This window comes from Girardinichthys multiradiatus, chromosome 20, assembly GCF_021462225.1.
Source record: "Girardinichthys multiradiatus isolate DD_20200921_A chromosome 20, DD_fGirMul_XY1, whole genome shotgun sequence".
Classification (NCBI taxonomy): domain Eukaryota; kingdom Metazoa; phylum Chordata; class Actinopteri; order Cyprinodontiformes; family Goodeidae; genus Girardinichthys; species Girardinichthys multiradiatus.
The window spans coordinates 19674828-19691449 of NC_061812.1; the positions used below are offsets into that span (position 1 = coordinate 19674828).

At 41.8% G+C, this 16622-nt stretch overlaps 1 protein-coding gene across 1 annotated transcript in view; it reads left to right on the top strand.

The window, feature by feature from the left end:
- foxj3 (forkhead box J3) overlaps positions 1–16622 on the top strand; it is a 108288-nt gene that overhangs the window by 80884 nt on the left and 10782 nt on the right. Inside the window, exons 4-7 of the mRNA XM_047347468.1 lie at positions 2535–2618; positions 5167–5268; positions 10387–10515; positions 14790–14964. Of these exons, the coding sequence (XP_047203424.1) occupies positions 2535–2618; positions 5167–5268; positions 10387–10515; positions 14790–14964 (490 nt within the window). The remainder of the gene's footprint in view (positions 1–2534; positions 2619–5166; positions 5269–10386; positions 10516–14789; positions 14965–16622) is intronic.

Here is a 16622-nt window from a genome sequence, read left to right on the forward strand (position 1 = left end):
CAGAGCTGAAATCCACAAACAGGATCCTGGCATAGGTTCCTGTGGAGTCCAGGTGCCGGAGGATGAAGTGAAGTCCCTGACGTCCCTCTCCTGGATGGAAAGAGCCGTCCTCGGCGTGGGTAGGGGGCTGGTGGGGGGGAACTTCAGGGTGGGGGTTGGAGGTGCCAAGGCCCCTCTTGAGGTTGGGGAGGTGGGGGTGGTGGATTGTGGCTGCAGCTGTTGGGGGGCGTCGTGGGGGATGGTTGCAGGACTGTCCCTTTCTCTTTCAAAGCGGCAGTAGAACTCGTTCAGGTCGTTGGCGAGGCGTCGGTCGTTGATGGAGTGGGGGGCTTTCGGCTTGTAGTTGGTGATTTGCTTGAGCCCTTTCCAGACAAACGCAGAGTCGTTGGCTGAGAACTGGTTTTGGAGATTCTCAGAGTACAGTCGTTTGGCCTCTTTCACTGCCTTGCCAAACTTGTACTTCGCCTCTCTGTATATGTCTTTGTCCCCACTCCTGAAGGCCTCTTCTTTATCCAGTCTTAACCTTCTGAGTTTTGCTGTGAACCAGGGTTTGTCGTTGTTGTAACTCACCCTGGTGCATGATGGTACACAGCTGTCCTCACAGAAGCTGATGTAGGAAGTCACAGCCTCTGTGTACTCGTCCAGACTGTTGGTAGTAGTCCTGAACACATCCCAGTCTGTACAGCCTAAACACGCCTGGAGATTCTCCACAGCCTCACTGCTCCACTTCCTTGTCGACCTCACAACAGGTTTGCAGAGCTTTAGTTTCTGCCTGTATGCAGGAATCAGGTGGACCATGATCAGAATCAGAATCAGAATCAGAAAAGCTTTATTGCCAAGTACGTTTTTGGACATACAAGGAATTTGTTTTGGCGTAGTCGGTGCAATACAATACAAATTAAACAGTATAAACATATCTACAATATAATATAAATATATGTGCACAGTTTTAAGTGTGTGAGAGTAAATATAGATGTGGTTGGATTGGCCCAGTGCAGCACGTGGGACGGCGTGATAAGCGTCTCTGATGGTGGTGTAACAGTGATCCAGAACGTTGTCCTCTCTGGTCGGACATTTTATAAACTGTCTATATTTGGGTCATTTAGAGGAAGAGAAGTTTACTACTGTTGGCAGGATGTGTTTTCATTAACAAACTTTACCTTTTTTGTGTTATGACCACAGAGAACACTGTGGCTTTGCCCCAGGCTCTAAGGACACACTTGACTTGGCATTGCTACAGTATACTGCTGTATTTGTGAATAATTTAATGAGTCTTTATGTGGTGTTCTTTCTTTCCCCTGCCAACTCTTGGGTTGAACAGAGGGAAATGCAAAAACTCTCATCCCATGGGGTTTAACATATTCTTCTCCCCCTCTCAATTAAAAGGAACGGCAACCCAGCCCAACTTTGTCTGTGCAGCAGAAAATTAGGAAACAATGGGGTCTGTATCCTCGTTTTAAACCACTCCAGTTTTAGAGATACGATCAAATGTAGAGATTGTGTCAAAGCTTTAAATTGCTCTTTGGTTTGGGCTGTCATCATAGTGGAGAACAAGGGCTGTGCTTTATTTAACTGTGGCCTATATCTATATATAAATAACCTTGTTTTTGCTGATTGTGGTTTGAATTATTTATCTTCTGAGGACCCCAAAGCTTCACACATTCTAAAAGTTATAATTTGAACCCCCAGGTCCAGCCTCAGTCTGTGAGAGCTGTGAAAATAACGCATTGGCAGGATTTAACCAGAGCAAAGCATTGTGTTTGCTGCAGGTTTTGAGGTCCGGCTTGTTGTTATGTGAATTTCCTATGGAAATATCAATTATTCTCTCTGTTAAGTAGGTAATTTCGAAGGTGGTGATCTCCTTTCCTCTCGACAGTTGAGACTTGATCAGAAATTGTATGAAGTATTGAAAACAAATTCACAACCTTCACAGCCTTAGGGCAAGAATCCTGCTTGAGTGTTTTTCCTGTTGCCTTCGAGCAGGAACACTATTAAAAAATAAATTTTTGAGGCCAAATGGGAAGGTAAATAATGCATCTTGGTTGTGGAGTTCCCTCTTCTCCATTAGCCTTGCTCAGACCTTGAAGACAGCAGCACGGCAGGACCAGCACTGCCTTGATTGTTGTGCCAATTTTTCATCCTTGGCAGCAGCACTCACCCTGATTTCACTACCTGAGGCCGAGGAAGTATAGCTCTAGGAAAGGCTTAACATTTTACCACCAGCAGTTGCCCTCAGTCTCTCACTGAGAAGCAGTCGCAGTGGAGGGATGCCCAGCCTTTCTTCCTAACAAAGACCAGCTACACGCGGCACAAACTCTGAACACTCAGCCATCAATCCCAATAACCATTGAGGCTAATAGGGCGGACTTCAGTGGAGAATAGACTGTGAAGGTAGAGGGGGAAACATCCTAACTTCCTTATTCCTTTTGTTGATTTCCTGTCTGGCCTTAAACAAAGTAGTTTATAAACCACTGTAATGAAGTTATGAAAACAATATGTGGTATCAGCTCACAGATCTTTTTGTTTGACTGCAGGGCTCCTACTGGGCCATTGACACCAACCCGAAGGAGGACGCTTTGCCTACTCGGCCAAAGAAGAGGCCACGGTCTGGAGAGCGGGTGAGTCATAGGAAAATGCCTTACTGTATCCATCCTTTTCTTAACTCCTTAAGGTTTTGGATCAGCTGGGTTCAATATTTCTTGGGTGTGTATACCTCACCAAGTTTCACTCAGTTTTCATTTTGTTTTCCCTTTTTCTCTGCCTCCTTACTGTTTGCAGTTTCAATAAGAACTTTCCATACTTTCATCAGCATAAATGTCTTTACTCAAGGGCTTTCAGTTATTTATTTGAACAGTTTGTTGTTTTTGTTTTTTACAGCAGACTGATAATACAACATACAACTTCAGTTTTATTAAAAAAGAAGAATTGCACAAGGTTCGATTTATCTTGGATTTTCCTGAATCCAAACGAGGTCAAAGTTATGCAGATTTTTAGATAAATCTACCTTAGAAGATTGCATAGAAACCACATATTTTATGTAGCCGTTAACAAGTTCTTGGTATTAGTCTAACCGCTGCTGTAACAAAACAGGAAGAGGTCATTTAAATTGGTTTCTTGGCACGGACCATAATCTTGGTTGGCTTAATCTATTCCGAATCCAGTTGAGGTGTGTTTGGAATCATTGTCCGGTTGGAATACCTGATTATCTGCAAGTTTCAATCTCAAGCTGTTCATTTAAGGTCTGGTTGATCATTTCAGGTATTTCTTAGTCATCATTTTTCCCTTCACTTTAATAATGCTACCACCACTATGCCTAAGAGTTGGTGCTGTGTTCTCAGGTTTGGAAATCTCCCATTGACTACTACAAACAGTCTGGTTATTGTGTTCAGAAAAACTCAATCTTTAATTTATCTTACTATGACGTTTTTACCCAGAAGGCATTTGGCTTGCCCATATTTACAGCTGCAAATTTCAGATCAACTTCAAGGTGTCTTATTTCTGGACCTTATTTCTGTGTTCAGGCAGTGATGATGTTAAACTGTACTGGGGACAGTGGTACTGGTTTTCCAGGAACTTCCAATTTATGAAGGGCTCAAGCTTTGATGGTTTCTGGGTTGTTCTAGAACATCATAACCAATACTATTTCATATTAGCGTTGATGTTTGGGTCAGATGTTGAAACTTCGCAGCAATTGGGTGTTCCAACAGGACGGTGATCCCAAATCCATGATAAATGTGCTTTAGGAAGTAGAAAAACATAATTCTGTTAAGCTTCTGGAGTGACCCTAACCTCAATGTGTGGACCTTGCTTGTAAGACGGGTCCATGCAAGGAAACCAAGCAGTTTAAATGAGTTCCAGCAGTTCTGCCACAAATACCCATCCAGAAATACGTGAGAAATCATTGATGCCTAAACAAATTATTTGGATTCACTAATCTTGTTTAATGACATCTTTCCAAATATTTATTGGGTTTGTTTGTATACATTTGAGCCTTTAGGTGTGAGTTTAGCCTAAATGAAAATTTTCTGCAGCCAGGTTTCAATAATGAAACCATTGCAGTTGCATAGTTTATAATCATTCAACCTTGGAGAAAGCACGGCTCCAGTGCATCACCACGACATAAGTGTCTTCTGGCCAGAACTGTGTACATCTATGTTCAGCACATGCTTTATCAGAATGAGGTTATTTCCAAACATCAGCTGACTGCCTCATGAACTGGACTTCTTATTGTTAGATAATGCTTCTGTCAGCTGGTGCTGCACACACATTACAGTTCCCTTTCAACACTAATAAATACAAAACTGTAAGCATTGACTGTCATGCAGTTTAATAGGGTTTTTTCACTCCTGCATATATCTGCAGGTTTTTAAAGAGACTCTTTACGTTAGCCTGACTCCTCAGCATCCCTGTAACTCACAGAGGACCTTACTGAACTGTTTGTTAAAGCGATTGATGGAGACAGAGTAAGTTGATTAAGGACACTGGTATGAACGCATCGCACGCATTTGTCTGTTCATATACATCAGAGACGAGATAAAACCGCAGCTTTGCCATCAGTTTTCAGCTAAGCTCTCCTGATGCAGTTCTGTTCATTTAAGTGCAACACAAAAGAGCGCACAAAGTCAAGAGAATGTTTTTCTGTAATATAAACACTGTGTTTAGACCCCTCCTCCACCAAGACGGACCATCTGCCTAAAATGCTTTCCATTAAGAGTCAGACATTGAAATTGAGGGGTTTTTTTTTCTTTCTTTAAGTCTCATTTATGTTTATCGTGAATAAAGAAAGGGTATTGTTGGCAGCCAATCCTCTTACGGTAAGCAGTTTTGGGAGACATGTATGGCAGAGTTATCTCTGACAACACTGTGCACATGCAAGAAGAGGGCATGTATGTGCACACTGTATGTCTGTTTGGGAGCGAGAGGATGGGCGAAGGGGGGAGGTCTTCATCTTTCTAAAAAAGCTCAGTTCAAAGATGACCTAAATAAAGGTGCTGCTCCGTTTGGGTTTATAGTTTTGGTATCTTCCAGATGCATCTGGTGTTAGTATAATGTGTGTTCATACCTTAATATAGGTTGCTCTATTCAACCCTCTTTGGTGAGATCCTGTGTTGGTAATAATTTGATTATTTTTTATTTTTTTGTATTCTGCTGCCTCCACCTCCACAGGCTTCCACACCATACAGCCTGGATTCAGAGTCTTTGGGGATGGACTGTATGATCTCTGGAAGTGCCTCTCCAACGCTGGCAATCAACACTGTGACTAACAAGGTACTACAGCAAGCCATCCAGCCTCCAGCTCTAACACACACCTGGCTCCACGGCTGCACCCTGATCCCACCCACTTCTCCAACCACCTACAGCACTATTCCCCACAGAGAGAGGCACACTCTCGTGGAGGGGAGATGAAGGCACTCACAAGCATCTGCTCATGTGCCTAAAGCTTCTCTCCTCTGCAACCCACACCAAAATACACAACTAGCTGCCCCTGTTCTGCTTTTTTTCCTTCACAACAACCAGGCTCCTGTTATGTTCTGGGCAGAAAAACTATGCTCACACTGGTACCGAGACCTTACGCGTTCTTGTGCACTTGAAGCTGAATGCTCCACGCGCTCTATATGAAACTCAGGCTGACACCCAGAGCCGTGTTGACATTTTGTGACCAACTACAGGTGACCCTTCCTCCGCTTGCGGCTCTGTCTGCTGAGTTTTTTTTTTCTTTACATCTGTAAAAGCTTTAGAAGCACTTATACATCATAGAGCAAAGCTACAGGGACTGCTAGCTGTTAGCAGTGAGTATGTGCCTCTGTCTGAAATTTAAATAGGCTTTTTAACCTTAAGCTCTCATCCTCTGGGCCCAGTGGGGGGAGCTCTCAGGAGCACTTTTAAAAAGCCTACAGGAGTCGCTTATTCATTTGCTACAAGCGCTACGGTTTAATGTTAACGCAGCGCTCAACAGAAATTTGAGTTTGTGTTCTGTCTGTCGGGGGTTCATGAAGCCTGAGCACATGTCTGCTGTATAGTAGCGAGTGCGTACATTTACGGCAGAGTATGTTATAGAGTGTTTCAGCTGGTTTTGACAAGCGTCAGACTGCTCGCTGCAGACGGTGACTTTGATGAACTGAAATGGCAATTTTTCATTTTTCTGTCACAGATATTTTCTCAGGCCCACATGTTTGGTGCCTTGCGATATTATTCACACCCCTCAAAGTTTTCCACATTACTTTGTTGGAATCCCAAACCGGATTTATTATATGTGAGAGCCTATGAGCTAGACCAATGGCGCTCATTCATTTGGTAAACACAGGTTTGCTGCTTTTTTATTTACCTCTAAAATTTAAACTCATATCAGGGAAAAACTTTAACCAAACTTTAATTTAATCATGTTCCAGTTCCTAGTTTGGAATAAAGAGTATTTTGCTAATTAATATGCTTAGGCTACCAGGCTAACTATTTATAAGCAATACAAGCAATATGTTTCTCATTAATTAGCAGTGTGTAAAAGATTTAATGACATAGGTTTCTGCCACAGCTGTGACTACATTCTGGGCTCAAGGTGGCCATATTGGATTTTGAAGTCAGGGTTGGTGAGATATTTCTGACTTTCCCCAAAGAATTATGGCTTATAGGGACTCTTTTTTTAAAATAATTTTTCTAACTTCATCTTCTGAGTTACAATTGAAACACATTATTGAACGGTGTCCTTCTAGGATCAGTTAAATAGTGTTGTTTTTTGTTGTTTTTTTGTAATTCCTGGTCTTATTTTGATATAGGTTTCATACATCTGTCTGGATGGTGGTACTTTAAAAACTTGGCATTTACTGATGTTTGGCAACAACTGTGATAGACCACCTCAAAGTAGTCTATAAGGAAATTACGCATTTTTTTGCCTAAGTTTGGCATCCCCATTTTGCTCTGATGAAAGGTAGGAGACATAGCCAACATGTGGAAGAAATCAACTTTATGCCCTACATGGAAACTGCTGTGTGTGAGAGAGACTATACCTAGTCACTGAATACACCATCCCCACAATAAACCATAGTGGTAGCAGCAAAATGTTGCAGGCATGCTTTTACTTAGCAAAGACGGAGCTGATGGGAAGATGGATGGAGCTAGATGCAAGACGATCCTTGAGAAAACCTGTTGGAAGCTAAAAAAAGACTTTAGACAGAGGCTTGCCTTCCAGTAGGACAACAGCCCTAAATATACAGCCAGTTCTACAATTGAATGGTTTAGAATCAAATCGTATTGATATGTTAAAATGGCCCGGTCAAAGTCCTGATACAGCTCCAGCTGAGAATCTATGGCAGGACTTGAAAATTGATCTTCAGACATTCTCCATCCAAGCGGACTGATCTGTTTCACAAGACAACTTGCCAAAAAGCATCTCGACAAATCTGAAGCTGTGATCGCATTGACAGAGAGGTTGAATGCATTTTTTTAAAATATAAAATAATCTGTCCATTTCCTTCCACTAAACAGAAACGGTCTACTTTTTGTTTATCATAAACACACACGTTTGTGTTTGTGTTTGACCTCATAATGGGGCCCTGATGTTGAGTGCTGACAGTTAAATCCAGACTCTGCTGCCACATGCACCAAAAGTGAAATGGGTTAAAGGAGCAACAAGATGGTAAAATAACCTGACACTTCTACTGTTGATGAGCAACGGGTTTTTTTTATTGTGTCAAAAGCAGTTTTTTTTTCCCGGTGGTGAAGTGAGCAGAAGATGTAGTGAAACAGCAACAGATCTGAGGCCCAAACTCCTGGGAGAGAGCTTGTTTCTAACTGCTTTACATTGTAAACACACGACAGGCCACTCCTCTTTCAGTGCACCTCGCCAAGCCACAGGAATTCCCTCACTGTTTTTCTCTCTTGTCTTTCTGTTCCAGTCTGTCTCTCTCCCTCATTCCCGCCAATGGGACGGTCCTGCAGGGTGACTACTGAAGCAGCAGGAACCTCTGTTCCCTTTCTGTCGCCTGTGGGACGTTCCATGCAAAACTACACCCACTTCTTTCTTTGTCTTTTGTCCTCGTCACATGGAGGGTTTTCTAACCCTCCGTTGAAAACTTGGTCTTCTGTGGAAACCCAAAACGCTGGTGTAAATGTGTTGAAACTTCCGCACTGAAGTGTAATGATTGAGCAAAGGAAGTAGTTGTTGTAATTAGGCTTATTTACAGATGAACACTCCTCTCCTTTCTGTCACGTGTCTTCTCTTTTCCTCTGTTCAATCCTGCATGCAGGGATTGTGCTCAGCATTGCCTGGGATTGCTGGAGACACCTAGGCCAATCTTGCTTTGATTCTATAATCCATGTCTCATGCTCTAGATTAGCCCCCGTCCATGTAAAAGACACCTCTGGCTTTTTTACTTAATTCACTGCTAAGAATAGATCTGACTCAGTTGCCTAATAACCATGCACAGCATTTACCATGGAGCTGCTCCTGCCTGTATGAACCTGTCTGAGAGTATTTATGTGCGGTGTTCTACCTGTGTGTGCACGCTTAATTGTATTTAAGTGTTTTTGCCAAATGTAAGTGCATGCTTGTACGTTTTGTGGGTAAGCTGCAGCTCTCTGTTAGACGGTTGATGCATGCTTTAAGTGGGTGTCCTCACTCTGGGGACTCAGGGGCTTGACTAAACCACAGAGCAGCGAGGTTTGGAAATCATCACACACAATTTATGGTTGAGTAGAGTAAAAATAGCTTGCGGTGAGAGACTTGAGGCATAAAAGCCTGTTTTATGACTTCATTAAACAACATTTATGTTGCTGTGGCACAGTATTTTTGATTAGCATTGTGGAGCTGATTACATAGATGTGCTTGAATCTTTAGCTGCTCATTGAGTTTCTTCTTCACGCTAATGATCACTGGAGCCCAGCCCACAGTGAGTGGAGGAAAGCCTAATGAGCTTCTTTTTCTCCTCCCCTGTCCTGCTCTCTCTGTGTTTCACCTCTCATCCATATACGGCCTTGCCTGGATTCAGAAATTCTGTGCACAAATTTCTCTCGCTGTACCACAGGGTGCCAGCGCAGTCAGGAAACGTTTGCCAAAGTATGAAATTAGAGGGAGGGAAAATATAATGGTTTAGAAAGGTTTTCCAGACTTTATTACTTTTACCATTTTCTAAATGTTCTCCATCTATCCATCCATCCATGCATTCATCCACCCACCCATCAATTCATCCAAACATCCAATTATTAATCTGGTCAATAACTGCTCTGTCCATCCATCTTGTTTCTCTCTTCCTTCCAGTGACTGATGTTTTCAGCTTTCATATTTAAATCCTGACCGTTCTCGAGATATTTCCCATAAAGTCATAGCTGAACTTTTGTCTTCATACCCTAAATAATGGCTCAAACTGACTAAGAATGTTGGAACGTTGAGTCTGGAAATTATGAAATTGACAAGAAAAATGTGTGGGAACCGTGGTACCAGTGCAGGAGCCAAGCTCCATTCTAATGGCTTAATGTATCTGGGCTCTAACTCTGCATCCTGGATGTGAACCAGCATGTTTGTCAGCAGGCCAAACATCAGTCAGAGCAGACAATGAAGTCAGGGCTGCCCGAGTTTCCCCACCTCCTGTGCAGCCTCTGTGGCTGCTCGCTGTGCCTCTGCAGAAAGACAAGAGGCTTCAGTCCGCTGGTGCTGCTGGGAAGCAGGATGTTGGCAGGGCCAGGTCGGCCCGAGGACTCCTGCTACTGCTGTCTCATTGTGCTCAGCACAGAGCCTGCTCTGTTCCAATCACAGTGATGAGCAGAAGCCACGATGCTGCACTCAGTCATGGATCAGCACACACATACAAGCTCACAAAGACACACACCAGTCTTAAAATACCAGGCTCTCCTCCACTGCAAAAATCAGCAGTGCATTACTACTGTTCCTTTCTCGTAAAACAAACCTGGGCACACAGGCTATCCTCTTAGGGATTTATCACATTCATTATCTAGATTGTGCTTACTGTTGTCCTCAGAGTCTGTTGAGCACTTTATTAGGCATCGGTGGGGGGAACAGAACCTTCTTAGATGATAATTAAGATTGTCGTCCTGAAGTGCTTCAGCTAGTTTCGCTCCTACATTGAAAGGTCAGCGTCTCTGCTGCACTGAAATCCTTTGTTAGCTGTCCCAAACCGACTTGCGCTTGTTGAGCAGATGTGGCTGACATAGCCAGTGCCCTGACCTTTAGCGGTGGGAATGTCTCAGCTGTCTCCAGACCCCTGAGTGGCTGTGGAATGCGTTAAGCAGCACCCTGTGGCTCCCATACCCCCAGAATAAAAAGCATCCAACACAAACCCCCGAAGGGCTTTATGTTTTTATATGAATTTAATTATTTAACGTTTTCTTTTTCCTAGGCTGTGTGTGTGAAAGCTTATGCACATGTGTGTGTTGCAGGTGGCGTTGTACAACACAGACCAGGAAGGTAGCGATAGTCCGAGAAGCAGCCTTAACAACAGCCTGTCTGATCAGAGTCTAGCCTCTGTCAATCTCAACAGTGTGGGCAGCGTTCACAGCTACACGCCGGTAAGAACAATATCGCGTTTGTTTATTTGGAAGACATGTTTTTCGAGGTGCAAAAAGATTCAAATCACCAGCTTTTATCCTAAACTGTTATTTCTTTCCATACCATGATAGTATCACCATCAGCATAACGATGCACTAAAAGAAGCTTCCAAATGGTAGGTGGAGGGGGACAGATGCTAATTGTTTGGCCCATTTGTAGTTTTGGTACCTACAAGAGAGACGTTTTGGTCCCATTTTACCACAAGATGACCTAAAGTTGTTCTCTACATTCTGATCCTAATCTGCTTTAAAGTCTCATATCAGTCACATTTTATGAGTCACTGTCAAAATGGTGATCAGAACCACAATCTAGGTTTATTACATTTTCATAAAATAATCTGCAATACATAAAATTATACAAGTGATTTCAGCATTTTGTAACGATCTCAATAATTCAGGGAAATACTTAACTACAAATGATGAACTAAAGTCCCAGGGTTTAATTACGATGATACAAGCTGATGGGTAAAACATGGCAAACAGACGAACCGACCCGTAACCAAAGAAAACGCTTTGTAAGATACCCCAATAAATCTTGTTAAGTGTCAATTCTTTATAATTATCATTGTTTTTATAAGTTCTTATGTCTCTATGTAAATAACTAACTGAGTCATCTCTTTTTTCTTTGTCATGTCAAGTCACTAAACCCTAAGCTTTGAATAATTCAGACATAAAAGGCTCCTAGACTCATGGGAAGAAGCAGTCTGTACATACAACAGACAAATGAACCAAGGAACAATTTAAAAGTGTTGTTAATTAAAGCCTGTTTTAAAATGTTTGTTTCCATTTCATCAGTTAAATCTGTAGAAAAATATGAAATAAGACAGTTAATCTAATAGAAATGAATAATTTATCACCAACGAGGTGATTCAGTTCTATTAGCTGAAAATGATGTTAGACTAACTGAATGATGCATTTCTCAGGTTCTGTGTTGGGTCTTTGCTAAAAACACAACTTTCAGATACTGGTAATCTGCTGTAGATAAATGTTTAGACCTGATGCTACATTACTTATTTCTATGGTTGGATACAAGAGCTGCAGGCCTAGAATTAAAGGTTCCAGTTCGTTTTATTTTTCCTGCCATCAGGTGATAGAGTATTTACAACCGATTGCCTGGTTGGGCGCCTTGACGTTAAATTTATTTTTTAAAATCTGAACGTTTTCAACTAAAGGATGTTTGCATTGATTCTTGTGTGTCTCTGTGCGGCCACGTTCTGTTGGTTGGGTGTGTCTCAGCTACGGCTTTAACGAAGTCTTGGCAGATAAAGAGTCTGATCCAATATCAAAGGATCTGGGTTAGAAAAGCACAAACTAAACTGCAAGCTGATCATTTAAAACTTTACCTTTTGCAATGTAACCCTGCAGCAGATTGTATACCAATGTGTGGGAAATATTTAGTGATAAATAGTTGATTAACAAATAATCAGAAATGCAAAAACATTTTTTTTTTTTTACTGCAGCTATCACTACATTTTAGATGCTAGGGAGCCATATTGGATATATCAAACTCCTATGTTCCTTTTTGTCAATTTGTCCAAGTCCAGACCTGAAAAATCCATTCAATTATATCAGATGTGTCCATTATTTCTGTTTTCCAAGTCTTGCTGTAAAACTAATGTAAATTGTCAGTCTGTATGATGCTACTTGGAGAGAGCCTACTCATGGAGATGGTATCTGCTAGAAGTAAAAAAGTCCCCCATCTTTAATTTTAAATTTTGTGTCTGTATCACTTTCGGAGTTTCTGACAGAAGAGAAACTCCCACCAGCAAATAAAACACAAATGAAGCAGAGCACATAAAATGTTTGAGTTGTTTAAAATGAACCAGCTACTTGAAAAGTTTTTATTCTCTCCTTTTAAGTTTCTCACTCAAAATTGATCTCAAGGAAAGGCTGTTGAGAGTGACGGTAAAGTTGATTTCCACTTCTGGAACTGTGCAAAAAAGAAGAGAGAAAAGCAGCCAAAGTCCAAAAACCAGCAGAAATCCAGTTTATTCTGGAACAAGAAAGACTGGTTGCTTGGAAGCAAAGCATAGCTTAATTAAAGGCGGTTTAAAATTTTGCAGTGTTGTTTTTTTATCTCCAAGTAGTAAATTATATGTTTTAATCAATAGTTTTTGTCTGCTGAACAGCCACAGTCACAAAAGGAATAAAAATGAAACCCTGCAAGTCATAGAGTACTGTATTCTGTATTAGATTTGATCGGAAAACCCCAGGAGGCTTTCTTCAGAGGCAGCTGCAGACAGCAATAGACCGAGGTTCAGGGTGGACATGAGCGAGAGTACATCATCAGGAATGGGGTTAAGAGAAACAAAGAAAAATGCGCTCTCTCCTGGAAGCCAGACAAAGAGAAGCTCTCCCTCTGATGTCCTCCCACTAGAGATGCCCCCTCTTTGGTGTGGTCCTCCCTGCATCCTGGAGTGCTCCCTGCTCCAGGCACTGAGCATCGATCGGCTCAGCCTGATGGATGTGCTCACGCTTGCTCGCTCGCTTTCGCTTTCTCTTTCTCTTTTCTCTCACAGCCAAAGCTGCAGCTCTCAGTAAACACTCTGGCTTTATTATCACCTCTTCACTCTTCCCGAAGCCAGTCCGTGAGCCACACACTTCAGCAGCTTGTCCTCATTTTAGGAGAGGAAGATGTTGGGATCAAAAATTGAACACAACCTCTCTTGTAAAGCGAGCCCACGGTGGACTCTGGTCAGGTTACACCTGTGTAAAATAGGGCTGTCTGTGTTGCTGCCCTTGCTGCGGTGAGTCTCTCAGACAACCCTTTAGCTGGAGGGAACAGAGCTTGCTGTCTCACACCCAGAGGCGGTGTGTTACATTGACTGCCCACACAAATACATGGATAAAATGGCTGCTTATTTGTTCAAGATATTGCTATTGATTTTGTTTTAAATACATTTTGCTCGGCCACCAGAGTATTGGCTTTGTGTCCATTCGAGTTGCTCTCTTAATGCTATGTGAGCCAAGGCAGTAAGCACTGACCTGCATTGTTAGGGTGTGTGTGTAATTCTTTCTTTATGTTGCATGAGGGACACATCTTCAGGCTGAAACATGATAGTCACAGCTTTAAAAAAAGAAGAGTTAACCTCGAGTTTTATGACAGATTTGTATTAAATGTTTTAGGAGGTTTTCTGTTTCATCATGACAGGTGCAACGCCTTGGAAACGTATTCATAGTTCTTCCACATTTTCATATTTTGGCAAGTCACAAACAGAAACTTCAACTTACAACAATGAACACACTTGGACTTTAGGTCAATTTAGAGACGCCAACTGAATATCTTTGAAGTGCTGGAGAAAGATTAAATACATGGAGAGAGCCCACTTATTCATGTGGAAATGCATCCAAACTACATTCAGAAAGCCCCCAGCTTGGATTTGAACCCACAACTTAATTGCTTTGATCAGCTTTCATTTCCCTGCTGAAGAAAGCTTTCCTACAACATGATGCTGCAGCCTCCATCTGTCAAAGTAGTGATGGTGTGTTCAGGGCTATAATTAGTGTTGGGCCAAAAAGTTCAGTTTTGGTCTCATCTGGTCAGAGCGTCGTCTGTCTTGTTTGCTGTGTCTCCTACTTGGTTTGTGGCTTTTTTCTTGCCACTCTAAAAATAAAGGCCAGATTTGTAGATTACATGACTATAAGTTGTCCTCTTAGTAGATTTACCCACCTGAGTTATTTATCTGTGCAGCTTCTCCAGAGTTACGAAGGGGTAGCTACTTCTCTGATTATTGCTCTCCTAATCTGGCCTGTCAGTTCAGGTGAACGGCCATTTCTTGGTAATTTCATAGCTTAGAATATTGCTTTATAATAAAATCTTGCTTTAAATTTACTGTCTATGTTTCTTGGTCTTCATGTGGCCTCCAAACCTCTGAGGCCTTCACCCACCAGCTAAAGGATGCTGAATACATATGCTTGCTCTACTTGGCAAAATTCTCTTTGTGGAACAAAAAAAACCAACTCAAGTCAATTTTCCCTTCACTTTATGTGCCTATGGCATAAACTACATTGAAGTGTGTGGTTGTAACGTGAACACACTTTTAAAGTTAATAGTCAATACTTTTGCAAGACACTTTGTGAATAAATATATATAATTGTCTGTTCAAACATGATGTGCATCTCTTTCCATCAATGCTTCCTTTCACATGTTACACATTTAAACAAAGTGTATTTTTTCAACCAATATTCTTTCTGCATATAAATCCTTATGGCTCCATATCCCTCCATCTGCCCAGGTGACCAGTCATCCAGAACCTGTGTCCCAGTCGATGAGCCTGCAGCAGCCCCCCCAGTCCCAGTACAGCATGCCAGACAGGGAAAAGCAGCTCCCGTTCTCAGACTTCGAAGATCTCAGTGCCTCCTTCCGCAGCCTTTACAAGTCTGTTTTTGAGCAGTCCTTCAGCCAACAAGGTGAGTAGCCTTGCGGGGGCACTGGGTGGAAATCAACCAGCGAGCCTATTCTTCAACTTATCAAAGAAGCAGGAAGATCCTGAGAGCAATTTTTCCTAATGTGGGCTTGTTCTTAACTGCTGGGGCTATAGAGAGTCTTTAGGCACTAATGAGGCTTGCTATAAGTGTGCAGGTATTCAGCCCGGCTCATTTGGCTTTAATCCAGATCTTTACCGAGGACTTTCATGGTCTTGCCAGGGAAATAGTAAGACTTCATTTTTTATTTAAAGCTGAGGTCTGAGAGTTTGTGCTTTTTAAATATTTTATAGCAGGACATGAAGAGATATAACTGTGCTTTATCATTAATTCTTTACTTTTCATTTTCGCCATTACTTAAACATAATATGGGTCTGGTCCCGTTTCAAATGGTCTTTCATGTTGTCCTTATTCCGTCAGTGAAGTGGAAAAGCTTATTGACAACCCAAAAGCCCAAACTAGTTATAATGATGAGAATTTTTTGTTATCTTTTTAATGCATAAAGAGGGGGAAAAATCAGTATCCCTGCAGAACAAAAAGCAGTTTTGCTTGTAATCTGATTGACTGATGAACATGAAGCTCTTGGCAAGCGAGTCATGAGGAAAGACTGAGCTTTGTGTATAACCCACTTTCACAAATCAAATGCATTTCATGCTAATGATAGTCTCTGCTTTCATCTATCATCTGTGTTTTATTAGTAAAAAACTGTTACCTTGTTTTCTGTGCATAAAAGTGAAATCTCTGTCAGACAAGCTCCTGCAATTAAAGAGCGTAAATAATCGAGCTTGGAGGATTTCACACTCTGCCGCTGTGGACAGTGAGCTAATTCACTGGCTTTGATAATAGGTAATGAGCTCGCATTATTATTCCGGTGCCGCGTTAATTGCTTTCTGTATTTCCCTGGTTGGACAATGGGCTTTCTGTACCGATAAGAGATGCACCTTTGTCACCCCTGCGGCGAGTGTTACACGCCGATTGTGGAGGTGCAGGGCCCGGAGTCGGCTCTAAAAGCACTCCAGTGGAATAGGTTTGCGGTGCCAAAACTGTGAAGGACGGGGCCTCTAAGGGCCCCTCCCCACCACTCAGAGGATTGCAGTTGGCTGTGCAGATGTTAATGCTCCAGTCATGTTGGTTAAAGAGCAGCACAACAAAGATAGTCATAGACGATGCAGGACTCTGAGGAAGGAAGGGAACAGCAGCTTGAGCTGCAGAAACTTCAAATAAGTGATGCCGAGTCATTCCCTGGCACAGCAAAATGGCAACTGGTCTTTCTCAAATGTAGACGCTCCTGCAGAAGCTCTGGGTGAAACCAAATATGTTTTCATGATTAGTTGTTTTCTCAGTTATATTAGGTAATTACTGAGTTGATATTATGGCTGCAAATTACTTTTTATGAAATAACAAAGAATAAAATCCCACATAAATTGAATTTACATTGATAATAATTTTATGAAGGAATCAAATCCTTTATGCTCAGAGTTTGAAACTAGTGAATGTAAACAATGAGAGAAAACGTAATTACATTACTATCCACTTTTCACATCTGGATTTTAATGTTATGTTTTCAATTAAAAGGCCAAGCAAACGTATTCACACCCCTTAAACTTTTCCACATTTTGTCACATTACAACCACAGACTTCAA